The sequence below is a fragment of the Chrysochloris asiatica genome, unplaced genomic scaffold (assembly GCF_000296735.1).
Source record: "Chrysochloris asiatica unplaced genomic scaffold, ChrAsi1.0 scaffold00177, whole genome shotgun sequence".
NCBI classification, from domain to species: Eukaryota; Metazoa; Chordata; class Mammalia; order Afrosoricida; family Chrysochloridae; genus Chrysochloris; species Chrysochloris asiatica.
Window position 1 is genome coordinate 3,098,727 of NW_006408695.1, and position 26,094 is coordinate 3,124,820.

The 26,094-nt window shown below is 38.3% G+C and overlaps 1 protein-coding gene across 2 annotated transcripts in view; it reads right to left on the minus strand.

The window, feature by feature from the left end:
• Positions 1-26,094, minus strand: part of TP63 (tumor protein p63) — a 323,929-nt gene that overhangs the window by 173,791 nt on the left and 124,044 nt on the right. For both annotated transcript variants that reach the window (XM_006871874.1, XM_006871876.1), the window contains exons 2-3: positions 25,924-26,052; positions 23,959-24,091 (exon numbers count right to left, since the gene is read on the minus strand). In XM_006871874.1, coding sequence (XP_006871936.1) covers positions 23,959-24,091; positions 25,924-26,052 — 262 coding nt within the window. The remainder of the gene's footprint in view (positions 1-23,958; positions 24,092-25,923; positions 26,053-26,094) is intronic.

Here is a 26,094-nt window from a genome sequence, read left to right on the forward strand (position 1 = left end):
ATAAATTTTGTGTCATGGAAAAACCCAATTTGAGATCAAGGGTAATACCATATTTTTAATAAAACTCTACTGGCCATCTTCACACATCACTGAAGCTTTGCAACAAGTTTATGAGACTGCTGGCCCACATCCAGCAATCATTTTTAGTTGGATTAAGCATTTTGAAAGAGGTTGGGAGGACCTCAAAACTCAATTCCAAGAGAAATTCAGAAGGTTTTGGCAATATATTTTGGGATTCCAAAGTGGTAATCTTGACTGCTCCAAGCACACAGGAAAATCACTGGGGCTTATTATGAAGAAGTTTTAAAACAATGAAAACTGCATTGATGAGAAAAAGGTCAGGAAACTTGTGCCAAGGGATTTCTTCACAAAAGACAATACACTTGCTCATTCTTTTGAAGACAGCAAGTGCTGTCCTATAAGAATGTCATTGGAAAACTTTACCCCACCCACCCTGCACCCTGATTTTGCCTCTTCTGATTATTATTGGTTGTTGCTGTTTCCCATCTGTTAGCTGAAAAGTTGGCAGTTAGAACTCATCTAGTCACTCCATGGAAGAAAAAAGATTTGACAATCTGCTCCTACAGAGCTTTTGACCAAGAAAATTATATGGGACAGTTCTACTCTCCTCGGGAGAGAGAGCTGGCAATCTGCTCTTGAAAGAATATAACCAAGAAAACTATATGGGGAGTTCTACTCTATAACCCATTAGATCACAATGAACCAAAAATGGATTCAACAGCCCCTAACCACAACAATAACAACATTTACTTACTTCAGAGAATTTTCATGAGAACAGCAGAGGTAGAGCACTGATAACAAAAATAGCAGTAATTATCATTTATTGACTGTCAGATATGTGATTTAAACTCAACAGCCACTCCTAAGAACTCTGAGTCTGAACTGACTGGAGGGCACTTAACAACAGGAATGAAAACAAATGAGATACTTCAAGAAGCTGTAACTATTTTGTGAGGTCCATGATGGATATTATGACCATTGATACATCAATTCATTTGCTTTAAATTGTAATTTCCTTCCTATTTAACACAATGCAGAACTTCGTAGTGTATAAGTAGAGTTTGAACTATGTTCCTATTATTTTGATTATTGTAACAATGTTATAACGAAACCCTTGTTTCTCTGTGTGTGTGTTGTTTGTTTAATAATTTTGAGGCATAAATTCCTAGAATGGATAGGCCAAAGAGTTGTTGTTGCTGTTAAGTGCCACCAAGTTGGTTCTGACTCGGAGCGACCCTTCATAGAGTCTCTGAGGAACAACTGGTGGGCTTGAACTTTCAACCTTGTGCTTAGCTACTCAGTGCTTATCCTATAGCACCATGCCAGGACTCCAAAAGAATAAATGCCTTTAAAATAAAATTAATTATAATAGACAAGTTGTGTACCACAATTACATTGTATCAATTCATACACCCACCAGTAATGTTAAATAGATTATTTCCCAGCAATCTCACAAACACTGGTGGCAATGGATTGAATTGCGATCTCTCAAAATGTGTCATAAATCCTAATCTCTATGCCTGTGGTGTGGTGCTGTGGGTTAATGCACTGGACTGCAAAGTTAGTTTGAACTGCAAGGTCGGTGGTTCAAGCTCATCAGCTGCTCCTCAGAAACCCTATACAGGGTCACTATGGATCGGAACTGGCTTGGAGGTACTTAACAACAACAACAACAACATTCCTGTGGTTATAACTCCATTTGGGAATGAACTATCTTTGTTATGTTAATGAGACAGCCTTGATGTTTTGTTTTGTTTTTTTCTATATGTGTCATAGAATCAGTTCCTACTCACATTGACACTGCATAGGGTTTCTGAGGCTGTATCTCTTTACAGGAACAGAAAGTCTCATCTTTCTTCCATGGAGTGAATAGTGAATTTGAATTGCTGACTTTAAGGTTAGTAGCCCATTCCCCTCTTTGCATCTAGCTTCTGAGTCTGAATACTGGTAGCTGAATCCTGGTATGGTGCTATGGGTTAATGTGTCAAACTGCAAAGCTGTTTGAACAGTGCATCAAGCTCACCAGCTGCTCCTCAGAAGCCCTAAATAGGGTTGCTATGGGTCAGAACAAACTCAACGGCACTTTACAATAACAAGACCAATTAGACAACCTTAGTGTAAGGTATGTTTTGGGTCAATCATTTTTGAGATGTGAAAAAGTGATTAAATACAAGCTGGCATCAGAGATCAGGTAAGATTCATGGCGATCACCCAGGAACCTGTAAGCAGAAGTGATAAGGAGGGCATTCCTCCAGAGCCCACAGAGAAACAAAGCCTTCCCAGAGAGCCGGCACTCTGAATTTGTACTTCTAGCCTCCTAAACTGTGAGAGAACAGATTTCAGTTTGTTACAGCCATCTACCTGTGGTATTTCTGTTATATAGCAATACTCAGCTCTAAAGACATATGTCACTATCAATCATTTATACCCTTTCAGATCAGGTAAGTGACAAATAACTTCATTGTTTCAATTTACAATTTTAAAATTATTACTAGGGAAGTTTGAAAATCTTATGTATATTAAACATTTGTATTTTAAAATCTGTGAATTACATATTCCCTTGGAAAATGGCAAGGTATTCATCTTTCTCCTACTGATTTTTAAGTATAGCGCTGTGAGATAAAGCACTGGACCCAAAGGTCAATTCCAAATCCAAAGTTGGCAATTCAAACTCAGCAGCTGCTCCTTAGAAACCCTGTACATGGTGGGATGAGTAGGAACCAATTCAACATTACTTAACAACAACAACAACAATATTAAGTGTATTTGTAGTTGTTGTTAGGTGCCATCTAGTCAGTACCGACTCATAGCAGTACTATGCATGATAGAAAAAAACACTGACCAGTTCTGAGTGAAACCGAACACTCAGTGCTGTTTGAGCCCACTGATGAAACCACTGTGCTAATCCATCTCGTTGGGGGTCTTGCTCTTTTTCTCTGGCCCTCCACTTTACCCATCATGATATTTTTCTCTAGGGACTGGTCCTTTTTGATCTGTCCAAAGTATAAGAGATGAAGTCTGGCCATCCTGACTTCCAAGGAGGATTCTGGCTGTACTACCACCAACACAGATTGGTTTATTCTTTTGGCAGTCCATGGTACCTTCAATATTTGCCTTCAACACCATAACTCAAATGCACCAATTCTTCTATGGTCTTCCTTATTCACTGTCCAACTTTCACATGCATATTAAGTTTCTGAAAAGACCATAGTTAGTGCCAGGCACACCTTAAGTCCTCAAGCTGACATCTTTGCTCTTCAACATTTTAAAGAGGTCTGGTGTACCAGAAATTTGCCTAATGCAATATGTTGTTTGATTTCTTGATTGCTGATACCATGAGTGTTGATGATTGATCGGAGCAAACTGTTGAAAACTCCACTATTTCTCCATTTATAAGGATGTTGTTGATTGATCCAGTGGTGAGGACTTTTGTTTTCTGTACATTGAGGTGCAACCTAATGTGGTCTTTGATCTTCATCAGTGAGATTTTAAGTCTTCTTCATTTTCAGCAAGGAAGATTGTATCATCTACTTATCGAAGGTGGTTAATGAGTTTTCCTCCAATACTGATATCACATTTTCCTTCATATAATCCAGTTTTTTGACTAATCCATAGAGATTGAATGAGTATGGTGAAGGAATAAAACCCTGGCACATACAACTTTCTTAATTTTAAACCTTTCGGTGGTCCCTTGTGCTGTTCCAACAACTGTTTCCTGTTCTATGTACAGGTTTCTCATGAGCACAAGTGTTCCAGAATACTCATTCTCCGCAATGCTGTCCATAGCTTGTCATGATCTACACAATCAAAAGCCTTTGTGTAGCCAAATAAAGCACAGGTAAACATATTTCTGGTATTCTCTGCCTTCAGCTAAGATCCATCTGACATCAGCAATGAAATCCCTACTTAACATCCTCTTGTGATTCTGGCTTTAACATTTGGGAGTTCTCTGTCAATGTATGGTTGCAGCCATTTTTGTATTATCTTTAGCAAGATTTTGCTTGTGTGTTATAGCAATGATATTATTAGATGATTTCTATATTCTGTTGGGTCACCTCTCTTTGGAATAGGCACAAATATGGATCTCTTTCAGTCAGTTGGCCAGGCAGTTGTCTTCCAAATTTCTTGGCATAGATGAGTGAGTACTTTCAGAGGTGCAGTTTGTTGAAAGATTTCAATTTGTATTCCAGCAAATCCCAATGCCTTGTTCTTTGCCATTGCCTTCAATGCACCTTAGATTTCTTTCTTCATTATCATTGGCTCTTGATCATATGCCTGATCACATGTTCAAATGGTTGAACATGGACCATTTCTTTTTTTGCTATAGTGACTCTGTGTATTACTTCTATCTTCATTTGATGCTTTCTGCATCATTCAATTATTTTTCCCATAGGTTTTTTTTTTTTTCCCCTCAGTTCTTTCATCTTGAAAAATGCTGAGCATGGTCTACCCTTTAGATTTTCTAACGCCAGGTCTTTGCACAGTTCATTAGAGTATTTGACATTGCCTTCTCATGCTGACCCTTTAAAATTTCTATTCGGCTCTTTTACCTCTCCTTATTTTTTCCATTTCCTTTAGCATCTCTGCGCTGAAGGGCAAGTTTCAGAGTCTCTTCTGACATCCATTTTGGTGTTTTCGTTCTTTCTTGTCTTCTTAATGATCTTTGGCTTGCTTCCTGTATGATGTTCTTGATGTCATCCCACAACTCTTCTGGTCTTCAGTCTTTAGTGTTTAATGCATCTAATCTGTTCTTGAGATGATCTCTCAATTCATGTGGAATATGTTCAAGGTCATTATTTTGGCTCTTGTGGACTGGTTTTAACTTTCTTCAACTTCAGCATGAACTTGAACAGGAGCAATTGATGATGGTCTGTTTCACAGTCTATACCACCATTGCTTTCCACAGATGTACTCAATTTGATTTCTGTGTGTTCCACCTGGTAAGATCCATGTGTCCTTTATATTGTTTTAAAAAAGTAATTTCAATAAAGAAGTCATTGGCTTTGCACAATTCTACCATGCAATCTCCAGTGTCGTATTTATCACCAAGGCCGCATTTTCCACCTACTGATCCTTTCTCTTCTTTTCTAACCTTTGCATTCCAATTGCCAATAATTATCAATACATCTTGATTACATGTTGTATCTATTTCAGACTGAAGAATTTGGTAGAATTCTTAATTTCATCATCACTGGCTTTAGTGGTTTGTGTGTATATTTGAATAATAGTGGCATTAACTGGTCTTTCTTGTAAGCTTATGGATATTATCCATCACAGACAGCTTTGTGCTTTAAGATATCATGATATGTTGTTTTTGATTTTGAATGCAACGACATTCCTCTTCAATTTGCCAATCCTGGCATAGTAAACCATGCTGTTTTCAAAATGGTCAATACCAGTCCATTTCAGCTCACTAATGCCTAGGATATAGATGTCTATATGCATTCTATTTCATTTTTGACAATTTCCAATTTTCCTAGATTCATACTTTGTACATCCCACATTCCAATTATTAATGGATGTTTACAAGTTGTTTCTTGTCATTTTGAGTTGTGCCCCATCAGCAAATGAAGGTCCCAAAGGCTTTACTCTGTTTATGTCATCACAGTTAACTCTACTTTGAGGAGGCAGTTCTTCCCTGGTCATATTTAACCTGAGGGACTATTCTTCCAGCACTGTATCTATCTGATAATATTCTGGTGCATTTCATCCTGTTTCAATATTCAGCATTCTGATGCTGACAGTATTCCACTGCTATTCATAAATTTTCCATTGACTAAATATTCAGTAGTAGTCTGTCTCTTCTTCTTTCTAGTCTGTCTTCCTCTGGAAGCTCATCTGAAACCTGTCAACCATGGGTGATCCTTCTGGTATTTAAAATACCCATGGTATACCTTCCAGAATCACAGAAACATACAAGCTCCCAAAGTATAACAAATTGACAGACAAGTGGTGGGTGTAGTATATTAAGGCCATTAAACATTTGCCATGTTATGAATTTAAATGATTACATCTACTTTTTTTTTTATAAATTTCTCTTTGGTCAATTTTATTTTTTTTTCCCCAGTTTTATCTCTTTTAGAACTTCCAATCTTCACATAAGGTTTTTTGATAAATTAGGTTTATATCAGTTATCCAAACTTATACTACTTTTTCCTCTTCTTGATTTGGTCAATTCAACTCATATTTCAAGAGCTAAATAAAAATTACCTTATCCATAAACTATTGCCTGTTATTCTCAGAAACAATAAATCTGTCTTTGTATGCTTTTAAAAATAAAATAAAATAAATACCTCTGAGTAAATTTTGTTGGCAATTATGTTCTTCTAAAGGATAGGGATTTGTTTGTTCATATGTGTGTGTGATCTAGTGCTGCTATATAACAGAATACCACAAGCAGATGGCTCTGACAAACAGAAATGTATTCTCTCACAGTTTAGCAGGCTAGGAAGTCTGAATTCAAGATTCACTACAGGGGAAGACTTTCTTTCTGTTTCAGCTTTAGGGGAAGGTCCTTATCTCCATGTAACAACTCTAGGTTTGGCGTCCCTTGGATATCTACATGAGTGTTGGCATCACCATTTCCCTTGGTTTTATACATTGCCAGCACAGAAACCCTGGGTCCAACAGTTTCACTGTGCTCCTGGCTCTTTTTTTCTTGTTAGTAGTAGGTCCTTCTCTCTCTGCTTACGTCTCTGAATTTTATCTATTAGAAGATAATAGGTAATGCAGGTCACACCTCAGGGTCACTCCCCTCACATTGGATCAGGGCTGTGACCAGAATAAGGATGTTGCACTCCACCCTAAACCAATTATCAAATCAAATACATCATGGGGCTGGTTACATCATTATGTGACTGCCAAACCACTGAGAATCATGGTGCAGCCAAGTTGATACATATTTTGGAGGACACAATTCAATTCATGACGTTACACCTTTTGCCTACCCACCCCCATGCCCAAAATTCATGGCCTTGCAATATGTAAAACACTTTCACCATATTATATTGTCCTAAAGTCTTAGGAGTCCTGGTGTGGTGCTGTGGGTTAATGTGCCAGACTGCAAAGCCATTTGAACTGCAAGGTCAGTGGATCAAGCTCACCAGCTGCTCCTTGGAAGCCCTATACAGGGTCGCTATGGGTCGGAACCGACTTGACAGCACTTAGCAACAACAATAACAAAAGTCTTAAATCAGCTCCAAGTCCAAATTTCATTCTGAAGCAAACTTCTTCATCTGTGAATCTAGAATATAAGTTATTTGCTTTCAAAGTATAGTGATGATACAGAAATTAGAGGACAAGAAAGGATAACAGGTATCAAGCAAGTGAAAAACCCAGTAGAACAAGTTACAATACATCTTAAGATTTGAAAATAATACTCTGTTCTCTGAGAATACCTACATAATGTCCCTGTCCTTCAGCATCTCACTGTTGGCTATATGCATTTGGCATCTGGGTGGAAGCTCTTTAGAAAGGCTTCAGCTTTGCCTTTCAGAACCACTGGGATAACTCTGCTTTCTCATTTTGGGTGGCCTCAAGCTTCTAGTTCAACTGAGTGATGACCCCACTCCCTTAACCCTGGTAGGCTCTGTTCTCCTACTCATGGAGCATGGTAGCCCCCCTGTTCTGCTTTGGCAGCTGTTGTGTTGTTGTATGCCACGGAGTTGGTTTCGACTCATAGCGACCCTGTATAGGGTTTCTGAGGCTATAAATCTTTACAGCAACAGAAAGCCTCATCTTTCTCCCATGGAGCAACAGGTAGTGTTGAACTGCTGACCTTGAGGTTAGCAGCCCAACGCATAACCACTATGCTTCCAGTGGCTCTGGCCAAATCCCTCTGGTACTTGTGAACTGCAGTTCCATACTCCAGAACCAAGTTGGTGAAGGTCTGACTCTTGAAATTCTAGGAGGTTATGGCCCCACCTACAAAATCCAGCAGACTATGGTGGTTCCATCCTTTGAAACCCCAGAATTGGTGACCTTACCCTTTAAGGCCAAAGCAGCTCTGCTTCCCATGCTCCCAATCTCTTCAGTTTCTGCTTCCTAGTTCCTTGGCCTCATACCTTTTGGACTAACATGGACTCTGCCTTGCTCAGGACAGTGTCACAAAGCAGTTTTGTGCTACTGATAACTTCTTGGAAGCATGTCATTCCACTCAGCTCTTTTGCTCTGTGCACCATCTCACCCAGGTCTGAGGGTTCTGCTGTTCCTGTTTCTCTGCCACTGCATGTCTGCATCTGTGCCATCTCTGATTTATAGCTCTCTTCACTTCCTTCCCAGTCATCACCAGAATTGCCTTTGATATCGATAATTTCACCAACAGTTTCTCTAAGGCAATCTAGACCTTCACTATTAGGTGACTTTATACTTTGCTAACCTCTACCAGTTAAAATGACTATTATTCAGATTTATCCACCAACCACCAAATACAATGATGAAGAAATTGAAGAATTCTATCAATCAACTTATTCACTCTGAAATTGATCAATCATGCAATCAAGATGTATTGACAATTACTGGTGATCAGAATGCAAAAGTTGGACATGATGCTGGATGTCACAAGACCAAAAATTTTAAGACCACCAACTTATTCATTGCAAATATCATTTTCAACACCATAAACTGTGACTAAGCTTGTATTGATCATAATAAGATATGGACAGCATTGTGAAGAATGTCTATCTCAAAACACTTGATTGTACTCATCAGGAACCTGTACATAGACAATATTAAATCATTAAAACAGAACAAAGAGATACCAAATAGTTTACAATCAGGAAAGGTATGCACCAGGGCTGTATTCTTTTAACATAATTATTCAATCAGTTTGCTGAGCAAATAATCCAATAAATTGGATTATACAGAGAAGAAAGTGGTGTCAGGATTGGAGGAAGGCTCATTAACAACCTATGATATGCAAATGATATAATCTTGTTTGCTGACAGTGAAGAGGACTTAAAATATTTACTGATGATGTCAAAGACGACAACATTCAGTATAGATTGCACCTCACTGTAAATTAAAACAAAACAAAAAAACACACAAAAAAACCTCATAAATGGATCAATAAGTATCACTATGACAAAAGGAGAAAATTGAAGTTGTCAAAGATCCATTTTGCTTGGATCTGTATCAACACTTATGGAAGTGGCAGTCAAGAAATGAGACGATGTATTGCATTGGGCAAATCAGCTGCACAAGACCATTTAAAGTGTTCAAGATCAAAGTTATCAGTTTGAAGACTAAGGTGTGCCTGACCAAATTGTGGTATTTTCAATAACATATGCATACAAAATCTGGACAATGAATAAGGATTGATGCACTTGAGTTATGGCATTGAAGAAGAATATTGAATGTCCTATGGACTGTCAGAAGAATAAACAAATCTGTGTTGTAAGAAGTAAAGCCAGAACGTTCCATAGAAGTCAGGATGGGGAGATTTCATCTCTCATACTTTGGACATATTATCAGTCCATGGAGAAGGACATCATGCTTGGTAAATTAGAGAGTCAGCAAAAAAGAGTAAGACCCCCAACAAAATGGATTGACACATGGCAACAACAATGGGCTCAAGAATAGCAACAATTGTGAGGAAGGCTCAGGATTGGACAGTGTTTTGTTCTATTGTGCATAGGATTGCTGTGAGCTGGAGTCTACTTGATGGTACCTAACAATAACATACGCATGGACCTCGCAAGATGGAATACACAAGCATCAAACTGACTACACCTTGTGAAGAGACACTGGAGAAGCTAAGTATTATCAGTCAAAACAAGGCCAGGCACCAACTGTAGAACAGACCAGTAATTGCTTACATTCAAATTCAGGTTGAAGATGCAGAAAATTAAAACAAGCCCACTAGAGAAAAATACAACCTTGATTACATCCCACCTGAATTTAGAGACCACATCATGAGCAAACCTGATATATTGGATTGAAAATCAGACAAGTTGTGGGATGACATCAACAACATCACACATGAAAAAAGCTAAAGACCATTATAGACAGTTAAGAAAAGAACAAAGTAGATGTACGAAGAGACTCAAATTTGATCTTGAATGAAGAGTAGCTAAAGCAAATGGAAAAAATGAAGTAAAAAATATGAACAGAACATTTCAAAGGGCAGCTAAAGAAGACAAAATAAAGTATTATAATGAAATGTGCAATGATCTGAAATTAGAAAACCAAAAACATTCAAGTCTCGAGTTGCAATACTGAAGAATTCCATTGGCAAAGTTTTGAATGATGTAGGAACCATTATAAGATGATGAAAGGAATACACAGGGTCACAGTACCTAAATAACTGGTTAACATTCAACCATTTCGTGAGTTAGCAGATGATCAAGAAACAATGGCATTGAAGGAAGATGTACCAGCTGTACTGAATGCACTGGTGAAAAACAAGGCTCCAGGAATTGATAGAATACAAATTAAAATGTTTCAACAAACTGATGCAGCCTTAGGAAACACTCTAGTCTATGCCAAGAAATCTGAAAGACAACCATATGGCCAGTTGATTGGAAGAGATTCATATTTATGCCCCTTGCAAAGACCCCACAGAATGCAGTAATTACCAAATAATATCATTAATATCACATACAAGTAAAATTTTGTTGGAGATAGTCCAAAAATGGCTGTAGCAGCACATTGACAGGGAACTGCTCAAAATCTAAACCGGATTCAGAAGAGAACATGGAATGGAGGATATTACTGCTAATGTCAAATGTATCTTGGTTGAAAGCAGAGAATACCAAAAAGATACTTACTTGGTTTTTATTGACTACACAATAACATTTGACTGTGTGAATCATAACAAATTATGGATAACATTGTGAAGAATGAGAATTCCAGAAAAATTCCTTGTGCTTATTTGAAACCAGTACATAGACCAAGAGGCAGTCATTAGAACAAAGGGATACTAAGTGATTTAAAATAAATAAAAGTGTGCATTAGGGTTGTATTGTGTTACCATACTCATCCAATCTGTATGCTGAGCAAATAATCCCCAAATGTGGACTATATGAAGAAGAATGTGGCATCATGATTGGAGGAAATCCATTAACAAACTTTATATTTATTTATAATATGCAGATTAGAAAATCCTGCTCACTGAAAGTATAAAGGACTTGAATCTCTTGCTGATCAAAGATCAAAGAAGACAACCTTCAATGTAGATAACAACTCAATGTAAAAAACAAAAATGTTTACAAAAGAACCAGTAAACAACATTATGATAAACAGAGAAAAGATTGAAGTTGTAAATGATTTCACTGTGCTCATATGCGCAATCAGTGCTCATGGAAGCAGTAGTCAGGAAATCAAATGAGACCAGCTTAGTGACTATGGTGTACTATGGTGTAGTCACCAGCTTAGTGCTACAGTGACTCTGAATATGATGAGTGTCTTCTGAGGATTAATGGGCTTCTTAGTGCCCTGGTTCAGCCCTAAGGGTCACAACCAAGGAGTCATCATCACCATGTTGGTGACTTGCTCAGTTTGCTGCTACCTCTTTTTACTGACTGTAATTCTTGCCCAATTGAACCCTGTCTTTAAACCACAGTTGAAAACGAAACCTTCTGGTAACTCAGGTACCACTGTGCCTGAAGAAGACGACATGCTCTACAGTACCAGTCAATAAGGGCAAGAAATAATTCCTCTAGATGCAAAATCACCTCCAAACCCAGACCACTTTCTTTGACTCACCTATTTGGGCATCAGCTGCCTTACACATTCACAACACATATGAATGCCTTACTCTAAAATGTAGTATTTTTCCTGCTATCTTTTTTACAGTTTGGTGACTTTTGTGCCTACTTAAGTTAACCTAAACTGTGCCAATACTGTAGAATGATTATGAGCTCTTCTGAAATAGAAAATGAACACTTTGGAGAAATACATGACCTTGTCCTTGGAGCCTTGGCTTGAAGATGGTCCCTGCCTGTTGATGACATGAGAGTTAGCAAAGAACTGCCCAGACATGGCTTCAAGGCAGAAAAAAATCCAGTGGATCAGATGATAGGAAACTATGTTCAAAAGGCAGATCTGTCCCAACATTATAAAAACGATACTGAACTATATGTGCTGCTAAGGAGGTCTGATAGCACAATGGTTATGAGTCGGGCTACTAACCTCAAGGTCAGCAGTTCAAAACTACCCACCATTCCACAGGGGAAAAACAAGCTTTTCTGCTCCTATAAAGATTTGCAGCCTTAGAATCCCTATAAATGTTCACTATGAGTCAGAAACAACTCCACGGCACAAAACCACCACTATATGTACTGTTATAGGATAAGAACTGGACTGCTAACCACCAGGTCGGTAGCTCAAACTCACCCATTACTCCTTGGAAACCCTAAACAGGGTTGCTATGAAAAGTGACTTGACAGCCCTTAACAACAACAATAACATATTTTAAAGTGAATTTCTTATATCTGTCATCTTTTGGAATAAGTTATTTTCTGTCCTGTAAAAAATGATAAATAAGAAATCAAATGATACATTGAATAAGAAACATCTGTTGCAAACAACCTACTTAAAGTCTGTTAACAGTTAATGCTTTGCATCAACTTGACTGGGCCAGGATTCCCATGGTTTTCCAGTTGGAATGTGGTTATTCCATGGTGAGATCTAATATAAATGTAGTTAATTCTATGATAATTGACTACGAACAGTGTAATTAACTAATGATTGGCTATGAGCAGCCAATCAATTGAAAGAATAGTTCCTCGGGGGTGTGGCCTGCTTCCAATATAATGGACACTCAAACAAAGCTTGTTTGCTTTCTGTTGTATCTGGATCTTGAAACTGGGTCATCCTCTAACCTCTGCTTGTTTGGATTTTAGCCAGTGGCCTGCTTTATTATCTACCTGGCTGCCTACCTGCTAGACCTGCCTGCTGCCAATCTTAGTTCATCTGACTGACACTTGTGACTCATCTACTACTACAATTGTAAGCCATTTCCTTGATATAAACTCTCTCTCTCTCTTTCTCTCTCTCTCTCTCTCTCTCTCTCTCTCTCTATATATATATATATATATAGATAGATAGATATAGATATAGATATAGATATAGATATAGATATATATAGATAAATAGATAGATAGATAGATGTACATACATATATATACATATACATAAGTTTCACTGGTTTTACTTCTCTAAATAATCCATAACCCAGCTTGAAGTCTAAAACAAGTGTTAAAGAGCAAATATATCACTTTGAGGACTAAGATGTGCCTGACCCAAGCCATGGTATTTTCAATTGCCTCATATGCATGTGAAAGTTAGACAATGAATAAGGAAGATAGAAGAATCAGTAACATTTGAATTATGGTTTTGGAACAGAATACTGAATGTACCATGAACTGCCATAAGAATAAACAAATCTATGTTGCAAGAAATACAGCCAGAATGCTCCTTAGAAGCTAGGATAGCAAGATTTTGTCTTCATACTTTGTTGTAAGGAGGGACCAGTCCCTGGAGAAGGACATCATTCTTAGTAAAGTTGAGGGTAAATGAAAAAGAGAAAGACCTCCAACAAGATGGGATGACACAATGGGCTCAAACCTAACAACTGTGAGGATTGTGCAGGACAGGGCAGTGTTGTGCAGAGGTTCACTCTGAGTCAGAAATGGCATCTAAAAACAACAAGTCTATCTTAGTACAAACAAATAGTCCAGACACTGTTCTTTTCATCTGTAGAGTTTTGTTGTTGCTGTATTCTTCCCAAACAGATTTGTTTATTCTTCTGGCAGCCCATGGTATTTTTGTTTTCTTTTCCAACACCATAATTCAAATGAAATCAATTCTTCTATGGTCTTTCTTTTTCCTTGTTCAACTTTCACATGCACAAAAGGCAATTAAAAATACCATGGCTTGGATCAGGCACACCTTAGTTCCCAAAGTGACATCTTTTCTATTTAACACTTTAAAGAGGTCATTTGAAGCATATTTGTCTAAGACAATATGTTATTTGATTCCTTGACTGCTGCTTCCATGACAACTGATTGTGGACACAAGCAAAATGAAGTCTCTCACAACTTCAGTCTCTCCTTTTATCATGATGTTATTTATTGGTCCAGGTGTGAGGATTCTTGTTTCCTTTACATTGAGGTGCAATCCATACTGAAGGCTATAGTCTTTGATGTTCATCAGTAAGTATTTCAACCTCTCTTCGCTTTCAGCAACCAAGACTGTGTCATCTGTATATTACAGGTTGTTAGCAAGTCATCTTTCAATCCTAATACCAAGTTCTTCTTCATATAATCCATTTTCTTGGATTATCTGCTCAGTATAAACATTGAATAAATATGGTGAAAGGACACAACATTGATACATACCTTTTCTTGATTTTAAATCACTCAGTCTTCCCTTAATCTCTCTGAAGGACTACCTCTTGTTGTAGGTACAGCTTGTTATTGTTGTAAGTGCTGTACAGCTGGTTTCAACTCATAGAAATGGTGAATAGGGTTTTGAACTGCTAACCTTGTGGTTAGCAGCCCAGTGCTTACCCTACAGTGCCACACCAGAACTCCATAGACCTTTGGATTTCATATACAGTCTAGGATTCTATATTAAGAATACACAGAAATGGACAGATTTAGCTAATTACCTCTAAACTTCCTATGTTGTGGTGGTTATGTGCCGTGGAGTTGGTTCTGACTCATAGCGACCCTGCATAGGGGTTTCCAAGGCTGTAAATTTTTATAGGCGCAGAAACCCTCATCTTTCTCCCATAGAACAGTTGGTAGTTTCGAACTGCTGACCTTGAGATTAGCAACCCAATTTGTAACCACTACTCTACCAGAGCTCCTTAGAATTCCTATAGAAAAACTCAATTTTGCCTAAAAGCATTTTTTGCAAAGTATACAAATGATAAAGTAAGGGTTATGTAGATACCATCTATCAGTTTGGGAGAGCATTTACGAGTTGATATCATTATTCACCACTGAAAAACATGGCAGTCCTGCTTAAACAATTTCTAAATAATGCAAACCGCATATAAAGTAACATATTAGACAACAGAATGAAGAACTAATAAGATCATAGCAAAGGAGCTCTGGTAGCGTAGTGGTTACGAATCGGGCTGCGAGCCACAAGGTCAGCAGTTCGAAACTACCGGCTGTTCCATGGGAGAAAGCTTTCTGCTCCCGTAAAGATTTCCAGCCTCGGAAACCCTATACAGGGTCACTACGAGTCGGAACCGACTCCACGGCACATAACAACAACAACATCATGAGGGACCAGTCCCAGGAAAAGGATAATATGTTTGGTAAAGTGAAGGGTCAGAGAAAAAAAGGAAGACTCTCACACCCCAACGAGGTAGATTGGTACAGCAGAAGCAATTGGCTCAGGAGTATCAACAATTGTTAAGTTTGGTGCAGGACCATGCAGTGTTTAGTTCTGTTGTGTATAGGATGGCTCACTGTGAGTTGGCACTGACTTTATGGGACCTAAAAACAACATATATAAACATGTATGCATGTTGCTGTTGTTGTTAGGTGTTCTTGAGTCAGTTCCGATTCGTGGAGACTTCATGTACAATAGAATGAGACACTGCCATCTGATGCCAACCTTACAATCATTGCTAGGTTTGAATCAATTGTTGTAGCCACTCTCAATCCACCTCTTGGAGGGTCTTCCCCTTTTTTCACTGGCCCTCTACTTTACTAAGCATGATGTCCTTTTCTACAGATTGATTCCTCATGGCAACCCGTCCAAAGTAATTGGGACAAAATCTCACCACCCAGGCTTCTAAGAAGCATTCTGGCCAAACTTATTCCATGACAGATTTGATAGTTCATGCTTATCTTAGTATCTAGTGCTGCTTTCACATAACTATGGCAAGTAATTGATTTTAATAAACAGAAACTATTCTCTTACAGTTTATGAGGACAGAAGTCCAAATTCATGGGGTCAGTTCTAGGGGAAAGCTTTCTCTCTCTCTTGGCTCACAGTTTACAAGGAAGGCCTTTGTTTCCTTTCAATATCTGAGTTTTTCATGTGTCTTGGCATCAGCCTTCCCCTGGGCCTAAGGGGTTCCCAGTACAGGGACCTAGGTTAAGGAAGTGCTCCACATTAAGCTCTTCTTTCTTGATGGTAGTAGATCCTTCTCTCTCCTTTTATCTAATGCAAGATAAAAGGTGTTGAATGCCTCACTCCAGTTAACTCCCCTTATATCAGATCAGAACTGTAAAAGGATTAAAAATGTTGCATCCCACCTTTAATCCTTTATAAGTGATTACCTTATCACATCAAATCACATCATGGAGGATTTTTACATAATTGTCACATGACATCATTACATAACTGCCAACCCACTGAGAATCATGGTCCAACTAATTTGGCACATACTTTGGGAAAACCACAATTCACTCTATGACAATTGTATATTCAATATTCTTCACCAACACCATAATTCAAATGCATCAATTCTTTTTCAGTTTTCCTTATTCATGGCCAATTTTAGATGCATATGAGTCAATTAAAAGTTCCATAGCTTAGGTCAGGCACACCTTAGTCCTCAAAGTGACATCTTTGCTTTTGATTACTTTAAATAGGTCTTCTGCAGCAGATTTGCCCAATGAGATGTGTCTTTTAATTTCTTGAATGCTACTTCTATAGCTGCTGATGTTGAGCCAAGTAAAATGAACTCCTTGAGAACTTTCATATTCTCTCTGTTGATTATGATTTTTCTGATTGGTGCTGTCATGAGGACGTTTGTTTTCTTTATGTTTATGGAGTAATCCATACTGAAGGCTATAATCTCTGATCTTTGTCAGTTAAATGCTTCAAGTCCTCTTTGCTTTCAGCACAGTTGTATCATCTGCATATTGAAGGTTATTCAAGAGTCTTCCTCCAACTCTGATGCCTTGTTCTTTTGTAAATAGTCCAGCATCTCAAATTATTTGTTCAGCATACAGACTGAATAAGTATGGTGAAAGGATATAACCCTGGTATATACCATTCCTGATTTTGAACCTTTCAACATCCCCTGGTTCTATTCTAATAATTGCCTCTTGTTCTATGTGAGTCCAATTAAGCATCCTGGAATTTCTTTGCAATATTATTCAAATTTTGGTATGATACGTGTAGTCAAATGACTTTGCATAGTCAATAAAACACCAGTAAGCTTCTTTCGATCATTTTTTGCTTTCAGTCAAGATCTATCTGACATCAAAAATGATATCCCAATGATCCATGTTTTCTTCTGAATCCAGTTTCTGGTAGTTTCTGTCATTATATTGTTGCAACTGTTTAAAAAAAAAAAATCTCAAAATTTTTATTTGCATGTGATGTCAGTGATATTGTTTGCTAACTTCCACATTCTGTTGCCATATTATCTTTAGAATGAGCATGTCTTAAGCTGTTTTTTTAGAAACGTGAAACCAGTGAACCATTCATATAGCTGTCTCTCTATGTATGTATGAGGGAATGTCAAAAACTTCATGGAAAAACTCTATAATCTTTCTATTCTGTTTTCCACAAACTTTTTGAAGCCCCCTTGTTTGTATATACACACACACACATAAAACAAAACAAGTAAGAAATGCTAAAATTAGTTACAATCTAAGTTTCTGCAACTAGTCACATTGTTATAGCTGGCATTTAAAACTATGTTCTTTGACCATCCATTTCATATTCTTTTATCCTCAGACATATACCTCAGTTGATTGTGGTTCTTTTCCTGGTGGGGTGACCCAAACATTCATTGGTAAAGGGTCGGTTGTCATGATGGAATAGGGTTCCTATAATTTTTTTTAACTGCGATGTCCTAAGAGAGCTATATTTCACATACTCTTCTTTATCTCCATTATACAATACCAAACAATTTCCCCTTGGTAATCAAGATAAATCACCCCAGCCAATACAGTAACTCCCTTTTCTTGTCTGGTGATCCAGAAACATGAGGAGTCCAAAGTTACTGGTTGGCATTCTTTACTTCCAGTTTAATGCAATCAGAGTTACATCTCTTGGTGGGTACATTCTTTCCTTTGGAACTAATATCTCTGGACCTACAGAACATAAGGCCATGGGGACAGGAAGTAAATATGTGGTGAGTGGATCACTAGGGGTAATACTGAGCCGTGCCATTGCTATTTCTATCCCTTGATTTCTAAACCTAGGAATCCTTGATATGGAAGAAACAGGATCATATATATTAGACACCAGTTTAGAGCATATACAGCTTCCTGGGGAATACTGTCCTAACTGTGTAATTAGCTAGTCTTGTAATTGTGACTTTAGAAGACCATTCCATGATTCTATCAAACAGCTATTTAAGGATGATTGGCAACATCGCCAAACCAGTGATTTCTGTGAGCCTGGACCCATATCAATAAACTCAGATGGATCCAACTTATATTCCTTGCATCATTATTCCACACCTTAGCAGTCAGTCCTAAGTATTCTGAAGGTTTCTGTTTGCGCATATTAGACAACTCAAACAGTTATTTGAGGTGGGTCACACTTTGTACTCCACATTTTAGAATTTTTTAGTATTTAAATCTAGTTATAGGATTAGAAACAAAACTGAGTACTGGGGCTGGGTCACTAACTTCAGCAAAGTCTTGTAAGGCATCTGCTTCAGGTGATGTCCCAGGCAATACCCCAGGCATTGCTCCAGGAGACAGCTCAGAAGGCTCACGAGGCACAGTTAGATTAATCTCATCAGATAGGTGTGCAAGGAATAATGGTTTTACTAGGGAGGTTTGGTTTTTCAGACAAAAATGGAGTAATTTCTCCAGATGGGAATAAGGTAGCTGGTTCTGTTGGCAGAAAGATTTCAGGGGAATTTAGGGTCTCAGTGTCTCCAGCTTCCTGACTCTCTGCTCATATGTTATCATCCTAAGTCTCAAGATCCCATTTCTACTCAATTGATGTCCTCACTTTAACTTTAGACACTATCTGAGGTTGGGAATTCAACTGGCATAGTAATTCAGCCAGCCTTCTGTTAAGTCTGAACTTGGGTTTTAGCAAAATCAGCTCTGTTACAACAAGAAATAAGTCTTTCTTTCAGGATACAATTGGAAACTTGGAGGTTGTTTTATCTGGTGTCTGAGATGTGACTCTGAATCTCTGAGCACATCTCCTTCTTTTACAACCTCGTCTAACAAAAGTAGGACTGTGGTACAGTGAATTACTTGATAACGGGCCTTTGAGTCATAATCTTTGTAATTCTTACCAAATAACTGGGTTACTGCTGTTGCTGTTAAGTGTTATCCAATCAGTTCAGACTTATAGAGACTCTGTAAAGATTTTTCAAGTATTGATTGGTGGATTTGAACCACCAACCTTGTGGTTAGTAGTCCATTGCTTATCCTACAGCATTATACCAGTACTTAACTGGGTTTGTTGTTGTTGCTGAGTGCCATCAAGTTGATTCTGACCTATAGTGACCCTGTGTAGGGTTTCCAAGGAGCCGCTGGTGAACTTGAACTAATGACCTTGGAGTTCAAAGGACTTTGCAGTCTGATGTACTAGCCCACAGCACCACACCAGGACTCCACTTAGCTGGGTTTATTGTTATGTGCTGTCAAGTCGATTCTGATCCATAGCAACCCATAAAGGGTTTCCAAGGAGCAGCTGGTGAGCTTGAACCACCGACCTTGCAGTTCAAACAACTTTGTAATCTGACACATTAGCCCACAGCGCCATACCAGGACTCCTTTAGCTGAGTTGGACTATGAAAATATGACATGTTGGGGGCTCCCTAAGGGAATTGGATAGCTTGCTAATAATATAAATAAGGTACATGGCACCCAGGTGGGATGGAACCATACAAATAGGGTATATGGAATTCTAACATGGTTATTAGTCAGTTTAGCCATCTTGCTATGTTTGAAATAAGCCATCTCAGAAGCAGAAACGGGGGATTTCACTATCATCAAGAAAGCAAAGGCAGGAGTGGAGTATGTTATTTAATCACTGAGAGTGCTGTGTAGGGAGCTGTAATACCAGAGTGCCAGCAGAGGTGTGGCAGGAATGACAGCAACACTAAGAGCATGAAACAGAGTGGTGGCATTCCCAGACCACAGAACAAGAAATCTGAGTGCCTGCGGGCAGGAGGTTTGCTTGCAGAGCAAACGTCTCATCATAGTTCATATATTAATACTACTCTGTCATTCCATGGATTCGCAACACAGTGTTTACTACTACAGGCAGAGTCATCTGTGCATTTATGACTACTAAAATGTAGGAGCCAATTTAGTCAACAAGGTTTGGTCATACTGAGATGTCCTAAGAGATAGCCTGTACTTTAGACATACTCATCTTTATCTCCATTGTGTAATATCAAAACACTTTAGGAAACTCATCCTTATGATTTTGTTTCTAGAACCATGGTTGGTATCAAGTATCTTAGGCTCAGTTCTCTAGAGAAGTAAAACTAACGAAACAGATGTAATCTATCAAGAGAGAGGAATTTATCTCAAGGAAATGTCTCATGTGATTCTAAATGCCAGCATGTCCCAAGTCCATGGATCAAGCATGAGGCTGAAGACTTTCCCCAATTCTCGTATAGATCACCAGGCCACTGACTCACAGGCTGTGGAGACTGACTAATCTCAAAATCACCAGGTCATTGGCTAAACTCTCAAGAGACAGGGGCCAGAGACTGATGAGTCAGATGCAGATGAAGAGCAAGCAAAAACCAGTGAGCTTTGGCAAAACATCCATCAACACCGGATTCAGGACACACTGCTGAGGAAACTCCACTTAAAAGGATTGACTTATCACATCAGATCACATCATGGAAGTAATTACATTATATAACAAAATGGAGGATAATCTCTACACAACTGATAAATGACATGAAATAACAGTCAAACCATCAATATTCATGGTCAAGCCAAGTTAGCATGTAACCTTAATCATCACAAGGTAGAAATATGGAACAGAACATTTGTATCATTTTTTTAAAAAAGTACTTTTAGACAGAGTCATTTGAAAGAAACTAACTGAATCTTAGATGTTAACTGAAACCCATTTCTTGTGATTTCAATAATTCTTGAAGACCTACTATTTGATGAAATTTGTAACAAGCCTTGGACAATAAGAACATAAGCATCTTGTCCCCTTTAGAGACAGAGATGTAAGAAAGTAGCTATATTATTGTGTGATAAGTAACATGACCAAAAAGTCTGTCTAGGTTGCTTCAAAGGAATGATGTCTAAAACAGACTGGTGGGAAACAGTGATGCAAAAAGTCTTCCCAGATAAGTTAGCACAAATTGGGTATTGGGGTAATGACCTAGAGAGAGGAAAACAACAAGAAGGGTGTTCTAGATAAGAATATTTCTAATACAATACAAAGAAATTAAAACAAAAACAAAAACAGTATGGTATATTCTGAAAGGAATTGTATTAGAAGGTTATGGATAGAGTTGTAGAAAAAGTGGACTAAAACTCAAAATTATTTAAAAAAAAAAAAAAAAAAGACTGGGCTTACTGGTCAGAAAGAGACTGGAGGAACCAGAGACTATGGATTTCAACCACTCAGTTCTGGAAGGGGATTTACCTTCCTGGCCTAAATTTTAGTTAGTTGTAGACAGCGGGACAACAACACTGTTAAAATATGCTCACTTGATGGAATGGTCAGTCATTCAAGATGAAAGGAGCAACATTTACCTAAGGATAAGGTTGATAAGAGATGAGAAGGTGGGTGGAATGCAAATAAGAACCACAGGGAGGAAGCGAGATAACTGTTGTTGCATGGAGTGGACTGCAATCATTGAGATGAAACCAAGTACATAATTTGTTGAATGTAGAACTGATTATCTCTGAAAACCTTCAGTCAAATCACAATAAAAAGTTCAAAAAAGAAAGAAACAAACAATATGGTCTATTAAAAAGTCACAACTTTGGTGTACAAAAAGATGGTGCTTTAGGATAAGCACTGAACTGCCCACTACATGGTCAGTAGTTCAAACCCAGCAGCTGTTCACTGGGAGAAAGATGAGACTTTCTGGTCCTGTAAAGATTTACAGATTCGGAAACTCTATACAGGGTCACTAAGAGTTGGAATCAACTTGATGGCAGTGGGTCTGGTTTCGGGTTTATAAATGAACATGATGGTGGTGGTGACTATGTGTCACTGAGTGGGTTCCAACACACTGAAAACCTGTATAAGGATTCTGAGGCTCTAAATCCTTATGGGAGCAGAAAGTCTTATCTTTCTGGAGTGAATGGTAGATTTGAACTACAGACCCAGTGGTTAGCAGCCCAGTTCATAATCCACTACACTACCAGGACTCCTTTATAAATGAAGGCAGCATGTGATTTTTTCATTTTAACTTTATAACTTTTGGTCTACTTTTAAGAGTCAAGAATCATAATAGAGAAATATGGGGAGAACATAAAAAGATATGTCTGTTTGTTACTATTGTTGTTAGCTTCTGTCAAGCGAACCACTGACTCATGAAGACTCCATGCAACACAGAATGAAACATTGTCTGGTCCTATCAGGGATTTGAACCATTGTAATAAATAGACTTTGCATTGGCTGGGTTGCAGAAGTAGATTGTCAGGACTTTCTTCCTACTCTAATCTGAAAGGTCCACTGAAGTGTGTTCAATATCATATCAATACCTAAGCTTCCACTGACAAATGGTTGGTGACTGCACATGAAGTGTACTGGGCAGGCATTAAACCTGGGTTGTTTAGTTCGGTATTATCAATCTACTTAAGAGATGGTACTGTTTGAATGGGAAATACTCCAATTTTTAAGTCACTGACAAATCAAAATGTATGCGTTTTTTTATAGTCAATTATTGTTATCTTTCAAGACCTTGAATGGCCTGTCCACAGGAATTGTATGTCAGTTTCTTTTCACTATCTCAAGATCATCGAGAACTGTGTTTTACAGGACTGGAAAGAGCCAATGAAAATATGACTATTTTACTAACTTTTTTTTTTTTTTTTTTATCACTTTAGTGCATTTTCAATGTTACAACTTTCTGGGTTTTTTTTGGGTTTTTTGTATAGCTTCCTATTCTACTTTATGCCAACATTTTATAGCAGACAAGTATACAGAGAAAATTCCAGTAAAATCTTAACATCGGAAAAGGAGACACATTTTTAAATTTTCTAAAACACAGTATGATACTCTATGATACACACCTACCCACTTTTTTAGCTTTTTTCTTTTTTTCTAATTTTCTGGAAGTTTTAACTTAAAAAGCAACAAAACCAGTGTGGTGAAAAAAGGATTTTAAAATAAAACAAAAACACACAAACAAAAATCTTCACATAACTATGGAATGCACACATTAAGAAAATTTCATCTAAAAGTCTCAGAAAAGTATTTTACCACATTAACTCATTAAACTCTTTAATTTGCGTAGGAGGTGTGTGGCATATAAGGTCTTACCATTAATGAGAAACAGTGATCATAATTCATGAGTGGCTCAGAGGTAAAACCAAGGGAAGACTTCCTCTTATACCACTGATTGACCTCTTACCCTATTCCCAGATCCATATACCAGTGTGTACACATAGAATTTACTTCCTCATCACTCATTAAAGAAATGGACAGACATGACGGAGGTCATCTGCTGTACTGGAAAATGCTTTGGAGTAGAACTCCGATCAGTATTTTGGTTCTTTGCCTCTAACTAGCTGGGAAATCGTGGGTTGGTTCTATCGTCTCTAAATCTGCATTTTGAGATGATGAACAGTTCAGGTAAGGGATGCAGGAAACAATTTCCAACCATCTTCCTTTATGCTATTGCAAATTTACACATTATGGAAAGTTGACGCCAACCCCAAATTTGTGGGTATAATCTTCTTATGCTGATCACACTGAGACTCTTTCCAGTGGCTTTTTTCCTTTTAGAGCCACATGTCTTTCTAAATGCCACTAACAAGACAAGGATAGCAGAGATATAGATAGCTTGGCCCACAGAATAACAGAGTAAGGGGGCAAGCCCATGCCACTTACCCACATGGGGTCACTCAGTTCCGAGTCCTGCATGCGGATACAGTCCATGCTAATCTCGATCTTGTTGGTTGCACCATTTTCTGATGGTTCATCCACAAAATTCAAATCAATAGGCTGAACTGAACATATAGGCCTAAAATTAAGGGGGAAGAAGTTTGTTAGGCTTGGAAAGGGAATTAAAACACACTCTTCCAATTAGTTACACTAAACTTTCAAAGATGGCAAGACATGTTGTGTTGAGTCATAAACTCCTGCTCAACTACTTTTCAGTAAACTCAGGCAGTTTGAATTTGTTGTTAGTGTTGTAAGATGCGGTCGAATTAGTTCTGAATCTCAGGGACTCTGGAGGGTTTCAGAGGCTGTAAAACTTTGCAGATGCAGAGATTCTCTTCTGTGGAGCAGTTGGTGGGTTTGAACTATCAATCTTATGATTCAAAGTGCAGTGCTATCCTACAGAATCACCCCACTACTCCCAGTTCAAATGTAAATCCTAATTTTAAATGGGAGTCAACATCCCTACTCTCTCAAAGTTAATGTGTATATGGGGCAAGAGATAATGGACATATGGGGGCTAGAGTATTTTATACCCTATACCTAGAGCCCCCAAACAAATCTCAAACCAAACCCACTACCACTGAGTTGATTACAACCCATAGCAATATTGCATAGGGTTTCCAAGGATGTAAATTTTCACAGGAGCAAACAGCCTACTCTTTCTCCTGCACAGCAGTCGATGGATAAAAACTGCTGATCTTGTGGGTTGTAGTCAGATGTGTAAGCCCCCTACACTATCAGGGTTCATTTCTAGGACCCTGATATTCTTTTACCTTTCTTCTTAATTTTCTTAGTTACTCAAAATGCTCTTAGAAAAGAAGGTTTCTTTTCTTTGTTGTAGTTAAGTGTCTTCAAGTCTGTTCTGACTCATAGTGACCCCTTATAGTGTGCCCGAGGCTTTAAGTCTTCATGGGAATACAAAGCCTTATCTTTCTCCCATCCTTTTCACAGCAAGGTATAAATGACCAACATTTAGTACTCTTCCTTCTTGGGAGGTGCTTGCATTGTATCAGTAAATGTTGTTACAGTTTCAAGTGCCATCAAGTTGATTCTGATGCATAGTGACCCTGTGTAGGGTTTCTGAGGGCAGCTAAGGAGCTGGAACAACTAACCTTGTGGTTCAAACTGACTTTGGAGTCCAGTGCATTAACCCACAGCACTACACCAGTCATCAAATTAATTTTCAACTCATATTGAGCCATGTGACAGAGGAGAACTATGCCATAGGATTCTCTAGACTGTAATCTTTATAGGAGCAGACCACCTACTCTTTGTCTGCAGAGCTGCTAGTTGATTTCAACCCACTAACCTTTCAGCTAGCCATGGAGTCCTTAACTGTTACACCACCAGAGCTCCTTGTAGCAGTGATTGGAGTCTTTACACCCAAAGAATATATTCTGAGTGTCACAGAGTCATTGGGGAAACTATTTTGGATTGGACAAGATGTTACTTTAACCCAAAAGCCAAAAACAACCCAATGCCATGGAATCAATTCTGATTCATGTAATGATGAGAACCCTCCTGGTGGTGGTGGTGGTAATGGTGGTGGTGGGATGCCATCAAGTCAGTTCTGACTCACAGAGACCTTGTGTAGGGTTTTCAAGGCAGTAAATCTCATGGTGTTGCCGGTAGATTCGAACTGCTGACAATGCATTTAGTAGCCCAACGCATAACCACTATGCTATCAGGGTTCCTAGACTCCCCACATTATTGTTGTTAGGTAGTCTTGGTGTAGTCAAATTGCTGTAGGACAAGCACTTGACCACCACAGGGTCAGTTTGAACTGCAGTCCTGAACTGATCCTATGGCGACACACCAGGAGTCTAAAAGCATGCTCTTGTAAGCAATATGTTGACCATTCACCTTCACTCCTTTACCATTGTTCCAGTACATTTCTTGCTTGATACTTACTGTTCCAGAAAATCCCAGATATGCTGGAAAACCTCTGGACTGAGGAATTCACTTGTCTGTGTGCTCTGGGCCATGGTGGATCGGTAATAACTTTCTTTCCAAGAGAAATGAGCTGGGGTTTCTACAAACCTTAAAAGGGCAAAAATAAGACTAAGATTATAGTTTTTCTAT